At 45.5% G+C, this 10,710-nt stretch overlaps 1 protein-coding gene across 1 annotated transcript in view; it reads right to left on the minus strand.

The window, feature by feature from the left end:
• LOC107294068 (CUGBP Elav-like family member 6) overlaps positions 1-10,710 on the minus strand; it is a 70,598-nt gene that overhangs the window by 32,705 nt on the left and 27,183 nt on the right. The window contains exon 2 of the mRNA XM_029285531.1: positions 1,957-2,005. Coding sequence (XP_029141364.1) covers positions 1,957-2,005 — 49 coding nt within the window. The remainder of the gene's footprint in view (positions 1-1,956; positions 2,006-10,710) is intronic.

The following is a 10,710-nucleotide window of genomic DNA, read 5'->3' on the forward strand; positions in this document are numbered from 1 at the left end:
TGAGACTTGAAGGGTCCGCTAAAGTCATCAACTCTACTTTCCTACAAGAACTGGTGCCCAAACACAAGCATTCCCTCAAGATAGTCCTCAAGTCCTTCTTCAACACAAACAGCTAAAGGGATCTTTGACATCCTATACCAGGGATGGCGAACCTTTTAGAGACTGAGTGCCCAAACTGCAACCCAAAACTCACTTATTTATTGCCGGGTGCCAGGTGGGCATGGCCCACTGGATGAGCATGGCTGTGGTGGTCATGGCAGACTGGGTGGGTGTGGCCAAGGTAGGGGTGGTCACCTTGATGTTGCTCATGGGTAGGGATGCCTGTGGGGGACGGGCAGGGCTGGGGGAGATCCAGGGGGTCTCTGGCAGGTGGGGCAGTAGGTAGGAGGCTCGTCCTGCGGGCGCGAGGCAAGGTGAGGCAGGGTGGAGGTGCCATTGTCGCAGAGCAAGGTGAGGCAGGGGCCGGGGTGGCTGCTGCCTGACACCATCGGCACAGAGGCCAGTGAGCGCATGGGTGCTGGGATGCATCCGGCCATGTGGGACCTCGGCAAGTTAGCGGGCAGCTGATTGAAGAGGCATGGTTGCCATCTCTGGGGCATGGCCTGCGTGCCCACAGAGAGGGTTCTGAGTGCCGCCTCTGGCACGCATGCCATAGGTTCGCCACCACTGTCCTATAGAGTCCTATAGATAGAGTTCCCTGCCTGAGCAGGGGTTTGGACTAGAAGCCCCCCAAGATCACTTCCAACTCTGTTATTCTATTTGTATTCTATTCTCCACCATTTCTCTGTGGGGTTGGGCCCAGAGTTGGGTGACCTTCACCATTAGTAGGATCTTTCTGAATTTCTAATGGAATTTGCCTTCTGGGAAAGGAAGGGCCTCATTCCAAGACCTGCCAATTCATTCCAATTCTGTTTTGTTTTTTGTTTTTTTTTAAGGAAAAAGCAGCTACTTAAAGACAGGATGACTACAGCGGCACAGAACGCAGAACCAAGATCTTAATTTGATTCGAGGACCTCAGACATGATAATATTAAGAGACTATGGTTCCTCTCGGTCTGCTTCCACATTGTAATGGAATGGAAACCTTGGGAGAAGTGGGGAAGAGATGCTGCCTAGGGCAGGGGTCCCCAACCCCCGTCTGTGGACCGGCACCAGTCTGCGGCATGCCAGAAACCGGTCCGCGCAAACAAGCGAAGCCCCATCCGTGGGATGCAGGCAGTACATGAAACCATGCCCCCTCCGGTCCACGGAAAAACCTCTCTCCACGGAACCGGTCCCTGATACTCAAAAGGTTGGGGACTTCTGGCCTAGGGAATGATCAGACAAGAGAAGGAAGATCCCACCGTTGTTTAGCCGTCAGAGAAAGAAATTTAGGGTTTGTCCTAATTAGTCGGATGGTTAAAAGTGGTGGCGGGGAAGTTTGTACCTTCAAACGTGTACGATTCTGATGTATCTCGTAGCCTAGAGCAGATATAGCTCATCTAATTGTGTTGCTTGCCTGAGAAGGATGATGTCAGGCCCAACCCAAGAATGACATAGAACAATCCAGCCAAAGTCTAGTTCTTTATTTGCTCACACCAGGAAGACAGAATCTTGCCAGGCTAAACCTGTATTACTTGAACCCAACAGATATACCCTGGGAGATTCTAAGGAGTGGCTAGCCCAATTCTCTTTGTCTGTCTCATATCCAATTCTGGGCTGGGCTCTTGTCTCGTCCCTGTTTTTGTAATGTGCTCCCTCCTTCTTGGGACACTACCATTTCACTGTGGTCCATCACGCTGTTCTCCCCCTCCATAGGGACCATCCCTCACCCATGAGCTCTAAACCTCACCGAGAGCACGTCAACCACGTCATCCTCAAAGATGACTTAAATCAATGTGGTTGCCTGCATCACACATTGGAGAAATCAGCTGAGCATACAAAGAATGTTTATTTTAAAAAAAACAAAGCCACCTACCTCCCCGGCCTTCGCTATCTGCTGGTTTCACTTGGATTGGACGATTCATCTGCCAAAGGAAACACAGAAAGGATTGATGAGGTTCTAGGTTTGGATAGAGTCGTTCCATGTTCTAATATGAATCCATCTTTCTGAACTTGGGTGTCCAGATTTAGATAATATCCACAGGCCTCTATGTGTATGTGCCTGTAATAGATGGTGGAAATTCAGCCTTGTGGCTTCGTTTTTCTGGCAGCACCTTTGTTTAAATTGACTGAGCACCATGATGGAAAAGAAAAAAAAAAGAAAAGAAGCAAATCTAGTTTTGTTTGGTAGTTCCATGCTCGGACCCATAGTGACCAGGTAGCGTCACCACAAAACAGACAAGATAGGTTTTGGATCATTTGGCAAAGATCAACAATAAAATAAATCAGACTGCCATAATGAAAGAAAAAAGGTTCTGAGTTCCAGAAAAGGACCAGTGGAAAAAAGAGGTTCATCCAGTTTAAGAAAGAAAAACTGCATGCTACATTTTGGGAAAGTAACTCCTAAAAATCTTTGCAACAATCTCAATTGATCCTTTTTCCTCTAAATCCTGCATTAAGAAATTGGCTTCCACACATTTCAGTCTACACAAGCAATTATTCTAGATCTGTACAATTTTAGCTTTTCTATCAAGCTTCACCTATGCAACATAATTTCGGAATGATGGCCCACCGATCTTAATTTTCTCAATGGAAAGTTACTGTTTGTTACCCGCCTCCCAACTAGTATTGTCTCAACAATTGCCAAACTTATTCTCCCCAATGTGAAGTTTTAGACCAGCGTTTCACAACCTTGGCAACTCTAAGATGTGAAGACTTCAACTCCCAGAATTCCCTAGCCAGCAAGCTGGTTGGAGAACTCTGGGAGTTGGAAACCACCCATTTTAGAGTAGCTAACGCTGAGAAACACTGCTTTGGACCGATCGAGCATTATCATCCTAGATTCAAGAGGAAGCTGCTTGAAAGATTGGGAAAGATTGGAGTTTAGCCAACACAAGACAGGAAAACTCTGAAACAAAATTAGTATGGACAGAAAACAGCCCCAGCGTGTTGACTGTGGCGGGGTTCCCACACCATAATAATATGTGCTCTGTTTGTTTTTAGCTTAGCCTGCCCTATGAACTCAGTCACGGTGGTTTATGAACTGAGCTTCATGGCTTAGGGTGTGATGGAAACCCAAGCATTCAATAAACAACGGTTGAGCAAACTGAGGCTTATTGTAATGACTGAAGCCAGTCTGGAGGTTGTGTGAAAATGCAACCTAGTCCCAGGGCGGGTGGATGGGTGAGTGAAAAAATGGAAAAGGCTTCCTGAAAGATGCTGGTCTAAAGAGCTGGCCAGAATGTTGAACTAGAAACCGTCCGCATGTCAACACTTCATGCAAGCATGACTGCTTCTATCTAAGCCACTTCCTAAGGAGGCAGGATTGGAGCGAGCTAAAAAGATAAATGCTACATTTATAGCCTGGAACATCAAGCTAAGAGAGTAACATGAACTGAATACAGAAGCCTCCAGGGTACCACAGTGTTGTTTGCAAAACTGCCTCTGTTGCCGCGGTGAGGGATGCTTTTCCCAGCATCCTTCAGCCAGCTGTGTGCAGCTCCTCCCTTGCCTCTCTCCACCACCTGACCACTCTCCTCCTGCCAATCAGACTGGCTAATTGATTTGTGTATTAAGAGACATTGTTGATGGCATTTGATGGCTATTAAAGTCAATTAAAGCTCCTTCGCTTGATTGGGGCGACAGATGAATGGATACTGATGCATCCAATCCTGCATTCAGCATTTGCGGACAAACAGACAGCCATACGTCTACATACATCCCACACTCCACACCTGACCATCTCAAAGAAACCCACAGACATACTCCCAGCATGGCTGGAATACATTTGTCTCTTGCTGCACTCAGTGCTGGAAGCAGTTTTTTGGACCTTGGACTCAGGAACTAGTCAAGAACTAGCTTAGTAGTCTCAGAAGACTAGACAGTACAGAACATGTACACCACCTTTCAACAGCCTGACATTCTGTGGATCAGTGTTTCTCAACCTTGGTAGCTTGAAGATGTGAGGACTTCAACTCTCAGAATTCCCCAGTCAGCATATGATGGACTCCAATTTCCAGAGTTGGGAGTGAAGACTTCAACTCCCAGAATGAATTTCAACTCCCCAAATTATGTGGACTTCAACTCCCAAAATTATATGGACTTCAGCTCCCATGCTTGCTGGAAAATTCTGAGAGTTGAAGGCCACACATCTTCAAGCTGCCAAGGTTGAGAAACACTAGTGTAGAGAAAGAAAGATGACTTCATTAGAACTATGCAAGAACTATTGTCTAGGTAAAAGGGGTTGAAACATTGCTTAAGCCCAGAAGACCCAGATAACATTCAGAAGTGAGTCAGGCAGATGCTTCCCTGAGTGTAAGAGGTCCAGCGTAATAAGACTTGCAAAATTCTGTTTTTATAGCCCATCTCTATAAAAGTAGCTTTAGACTTGCTATGGTGTTGATTTCCTAATCCAGTCTACCTAGTAGGGCTGACAATGTTTGGGATCAGACAGTCCAATAAAAATACTCTCCTGAGACCATGGAAGCAACTAATAAAGTATCTAGTAATCAGGACATGCTGAAAGTTGAAGTTGCTTTCTATACTTATTTAATATTTACAGATTTTGCAAATTCCTAACTTACTTCCTGGCATTTCACACAACCAGCTCTGCCCCTTTTGCCTGAGGCTAACAGACCAGCTGGTGAAGGAACACCAGCGACAAGTTAAGTTGCAAACTTCTAAGCTATTCTTTGGCACCACAAGTTTCTGATGCATCTTGGCAAGGGAAGCTACGATTTGGCAGACTAGCTTACATCTCTTGGGAAGAGTCAACCACTCAATAAAGAGTCAATTCCTCTCTTAATGACTGGGATTTGCCAAGCTTAACAAGAAGGACTTTTGTCCAGTCTGGAAAGCAGAACGGTCTGCTGAACCTGGATCTGTCAGGAGGCTGGGAAATGTGATGTGCAGAATAATCAAGAGTTGGGGTGGGCGGTGGAACGCGATATGTTGTAGAGTTACAAAATAATACCATTGAAATTGGAAGGTGTCTTGGTGTCCTGCTAATCCACCCCCTGCTCAATCCAGATTCCGCTTGTAGCATTCAACTACAGCTTCCCTGACAGATGGTCATCACATTGCTTCACAAGTACCTCTACAAAATTGGCCTCAATTTATTCCCAGCATCTGATCTTCCATAGTGTCAGGAGGTTTCTTCTCTCAGAGACCCTGGCCCTCCACTTTTGGTCACGTCAATTGCTCATCATGACTCTGGGGTGGAAGGGAATATCCTTCTCCACTACGGCAACGTTTCTGATCGTTGAAAATAACCATCAAGTCTTCTCTTCATCACATCAAGTGATAACACAGTTGGAATCCACAAAATTAGTTTATTCATTATAACCTCATTTTCCCCCCTCTGGAAAGTTTAAATCATGGGTATAGGAGGGGTCCTTGGTGCTCTCTGAGCTTGCTTGTTTTCTTGCAAGAAAACAAGCAAATATTCTCCTTCGTTGTTATGGGTATATTTATGACTTGGTTGAATGCTCTCCTGTTTTTTTTTCACACCTTGCACATAGCAAACTATGATACCAAAGAAAAAAATCTTGGCAATTTTTTTTTTTTGCCTTGACCAACTAATTTTCCATTGGTAAGGTCTTAATCCCTGATTATCTGGGTGTTGGTTGCTGGAGAGGATGTGTTTTGGTCTTGTTTCCTTCTTAATTCCTAAGATAATAAGCAGGGATTAGCACCAGACAAACAAACAAGCAGAAAACAATGCCCTAATCAAGGAACTACCAAGAAGAAACCCACACCCCCACCAACACTGGAAGGGCAAGCTGTTGTATATAAACAAGGAGCAAACCCCACACTCACTAACACTGATGGTGTTACCTAGTTAGGTAATGAAACATCTGCATGTAAACAACCAAGCTCAGAGAGGACCAAAAACGGCACAGTTCAGTTCTGAGCTATGTATGTTCTCTTCTATAGGAGAACTTAGCGGGAACGTCAGATAACAACTTGCATCTGGCTCTGTGTCTTGTCCTCTTTGCACCATGTGAAGTATGAGAGGGAACACAAGAGGTGGCACTTCTGATGATTCATTTCTCCAGAAGGCTACCTGGGGGTCCAGGTTTCTCCAGAAGGCTACCTGGAGTCCGGGTTTCTCCACAACCTTTCTCCCTAGAACTATTCTCACACTTTCTTTTTTGTGATCCAAATTGAAAACGACTACAAAGAATCTAAGAAGAGTTGACTGGACGATACCAAAGTGCCTGCAGGAGATGACAGATCCATTCTGGCCAGCTTGTTCAGATGTCCCTTCAAAGCTTTGGGAGATCCAGAACAGAGTACAGAGAAGAGCAACAAAGATGATTAGGGGACTGGAGGCTAAAACATATAATGAACGGTTGCTGGAATTGGGTATGTCTAGTTTAATGAAGAGAAGGACGAGGGGGGACATGATAGCAGTGTTCCAATATCTCAGGGGCTGCCACAAAGAAGAGGGAGTCAAGCTATTCTCCAAGGCGCCTGAAGGCAGGACAAGAAGCAACGGGTGGAAACTGATCAAGGAGAGAAGCAACTTAGAACTAAGGAGAAACTTCCTGACAGTTAGAACAATTAACCAGTGGAATAACCTGCCTCCAGAAGTGGTGAATGCTCCAACACTGGAAGTTTTTAAGAAGAGACTGGACAGCCGCTTGTCTGAAATGGTGTAGGGTTCCTGCCTGGGCAGGGGGTTGGACTCGATGACCTCCAAGGTCCCTTCCAACTTTATTATTATTATTATTATTATTATTATTATTATTATTATTATTATTATTATTATTATTATTATTATTATTATTATTATTATTATTATTATTATTATTATTATTATTATTATTATTATTATTAAGGAGCACAAGGACATTCTCCCGTGGTTTTTCCTGAACTGATCTTCATTCGGAAACCTATCACTTCTCCACTATCTGGGACTGATCCTGACAAGCAGGAACCACCTGGCCTTCTAAGGGACACTTAGCTATAGATTAATACAGGGCTCACCATCCTGACCGTCCTTCAGATATCAGTCTTCAACTCCCAGAATTCCCTAATGAGCAGAACCATTGCTGAGAACTCTGGGAATTAAAGCCTACACACCTGGAGGTTGAAAGGGTGGGAAGCCGGATTTCAAGATGTCTATGGAGATTCTCAATCATCCAGGCCATGGTTGTCCCAAAGGTGCTTTTCCAAAAAAGCAACTGGACTTTCTTGGGGTTTTTTTCCCCCTGGAGGAACTGAAGAAGCTTCCTGGATGAGAAGTGAGACGTTTTCAAGGAGAAAAACCAAGAAAGTCTAGTTGTCTTTTGGCAAAAGCACCTTTGATTCTTCTTCTCCCTCCTGATCAACATGCATGAAGAGGGGCAAGCCACCCACAAGCTACCCCTGCCAGTCAAGAAAGTTTGCCACAAACTTCTTGTCCGCCAGAGACCAATGACAAATATTTCCCTTCAATTACCCCTGGTTCATAAAGCTAATGCTTGTTCCAAGCGGCGGGCCGTATCTATCATCCCTCAGGCTGCCTCCTCACTACATTAGTTTTATGGGCCTGCGCCCTTGATGGGCACGGCTGAATCCTGCCAGCGATAAGACTAACAAATTAGTCAAACTGACACCGAGGGGAATTTTTACGGAGACCAGGATCCAGCCTGTCTCCACCACCTCTGCTTCTTCGTCGAGGGAGCCACTCGTGGGGCCAAAGGCAAACCCAAACCCAGTTGCACCAACCTTCCTTCCAAAAGAGCACCCATCCTTTTCACCTGCATGTCCTTCCCCAGGTGAGAGGACGCTGCTATTGAGTTATTTATTGAACAGATTTATATGGCTGCCTGGCTCACACACTGGTGGTGTGTCTCCGGGCGGCTTTCCAAATATTTTTTTTTTTTAAAAAAAGACCACAGCATATAAAGCCCTGATCTCCCTGTCCAGATCCAATGGACAAGGGCTGTCTAGGAAGCAGAAGATAACAAGAACTTGGTGAAATCTATATTTCCAGCTGGAAGCATCCAAAACATCCGTTGACAAACAGTGTTTCTCAACCTCAGCATCACGGATGGACTTCAAGTCCCAGAGTTCCCCAGCCAGCATGACTCTAATTATTTCCAAGTTGCTGAGGTGGAGGAATCCTGGTCTAGAAGCAAAAGGATCCAAGACAGAAAAGGAAGAACAAAAGAGTTGTCACGGACACACACACACACACACACACACACAGAGTGTTGCTTTTGCTTGTCCCATGTTCCAACAACAATGAAATCAATCACTAAAATTAGGAATTTCAGGAAGAATGCAGAGCAAAATAGGTTGTTTGATTTTGCCAGAACTATGCCGGAATCGGTTAAAATATCCAGGGTCTGGAGAATCTGTGTGTGTTTATGTGCTCGATGTTATGCTATCGATTTAGGACATCATTCATACTATTATGAATCTGTGTTAGTCGTCGTTATGGTTGTTAGTCGCGTGTTTATAGTTTTTCACGAATTTGTATTTATTGTAATGCAGAACAGGTGTTATTTTTATGCCCTAAGCGGCTTAGGAGTCATATGATCGGAGCAGCATCGAAGCATTTGTAGCATAAATATGCGTGTACACACAAACACACAGGGGCAGCCACATTCCGTGCCAACACTTGGGCAACTACACTTCTGTTTTCCCTCCATGTCTATTTCTTTCTTTTAAAATACATGAAAAACAAAAGACTTGGTTTTTTAAAAAAATAAATAAATAAATAAATAAACCCGTGCACGGAGAATAGCTTACATTAAACAAGGTATTGTCTTTTATAACTTATCACATATGTTTAAGTTATTTGGGGGGAGGCGCGATGGCTCAGCGGTTAAAACACAGGAGCTGCCTATGTATTTGAAGCTCTCAGATACAACACAGACACGCACAGAGACACACAAACGCAGAGATTTTTTCCTCTGGGAATCTGCCCACCCCTTCTCTGGAATCTTCCCCTTGTTTCTTCAAGTGGAGATGAAGCTAATGGTTAATCAGGAATAATTATTTCTCCCAGTGTTTGTTTCTCCAGTTCTGGTGTTCCCAAGGGATGTTTCCTAAATCCTGTTGACAGAGATTACATGGGCAGCAGGAGACAGTCTCTGAGGAGACAAGGCAGCCTGCAGTTAGCCCGTTAACAACGCAAGACGGCAGTACTTTGGTGCCCCTTCTAGGTCCACGTGGCTCAGTCGTCCCTCGTACTACCGATCGGGTCAATGAGGACGCGGTTTCGAGTCAACAAGGGCAACTAGTTAGGCAAACACGGTCAGTAGGGGTCGGACCGTCGAAACCCGACCTCTTAAGACCCTCAACTTCAGACGTACAGCATTGTGCCGACTCCAACTCTTTGTGCGCTCTCGAGGGCACGCACTCCAGTGTGGCCGATATCCAGGGGCACTAGCTTGGGAAAAACCGTCCTAGATTCTCCTTTTGGTTGAGCCTCACAGCATAAGGAAATGAGGATGAGGATGATGATGATGATGATGATGATGATGATGGAGATGGATGGGTGATGATGATTGATGTTATCCATCCAGTCATGTCTGACTCTTGGCGATTCTCCACATCTTCCGATCATGCGCCACTTAGGACACTTGCCCTAAATCAGTTCCTTCTAGCTGTCTTGGGCTCTACCGTCCCTAACCCCAGCTAGCTTGCCCAGTGAGGATGAGGATGATGGGGTTTGTAACCCATCACAACTGAAGGAGGAGAGAAGACTAGGTTGGATGACCTGTGGGTTCCTTCTTGATCTTAGAGGACTAGCTTTAGGCTCTGGGGCAGTGGTTCTCAACCTATGGGTCGTGACCCCATTTGGGGTCGATCGACCATTTCACGGGGGTCGCCAAGCAAGGCTGTCCGCCATTTTTTTCCCCTTTTTCGGCGGGTGCCTTACCTCCCTTGAGCTGGGCCAGCTGGTGGTCGGCCTGCTCCGTCTCTGCTGCTTGCCAGCTACGCCTCGGCCGGCGCAGGGGGCGGAACCACGTGTGCGCAGCGCTCCCGGGCAGGGAAAGTCCTCAACTTACGACTGGTTGGGTAGTCCTCGACTTACGACCGGTTTAGTCCTCGACTTACGACCGGTTTAGTCCTCGACTTACAACCGGTTGGGTAGTCCTCGACTTACGACCGGTTTAGTCCTCGACTTATGACCGGTTTAGTCCTCGACTTACAACCGGTTGGGGGTCGCGGCATTAAAAAGGTTGAGAACCACTGAGTCTGGGGAGAAGTTGCTAGAGTGACCTTTCTTATTAACAGGATTGCATGCTGTTGGGGAATTGGGGAAAACACTCCTGGAGTAGGCTAAGGAGGGGGAGAGAGACTTGTTTATGGGGTTTACTCCGAACCATAACAAACAACAAAGCAGAAGCAGATATAAAATAGCAACTCTGGGGTAATGCAAAGTGGAGGATCAGAAGGGGGAGATAATTACTTTCTGCAAATCCCAAGAGTGATCTGGGATGAGCTGCCCGTTATGAGTATATTGTTCTTACTTCACTTCAGGAATTCTGACACCAAACTCTCCATCTGGCCGGTAGATTGAAAACTTGTCCCAGATCTCTCTAAAATCATCCCTGCTATTGTTTTAACAGTAGTAGCAGAAGTTGTAGAAGCAGTAGTAATCCCATTCATTGCTACTATAGGTCTATCA

The sequence above is a fragment of the Protobothrops mucrosquamatus genome, unplaced genomic scaffold, assembly GCF_001527695.2.
Source record: "Protobothrops mucrosquamatus isolate PMUCROS unplaced genomic scaffold, P.Mucros_1.0 scaffold1819, whole genome shotgun sequence".
Lineage (NCBI taxonomy): Eukaryota > Metazoa > Chordata > Lepidosauria > Squamata > Viperidae > Protobothrops > Protobothrops mucrosquamatus.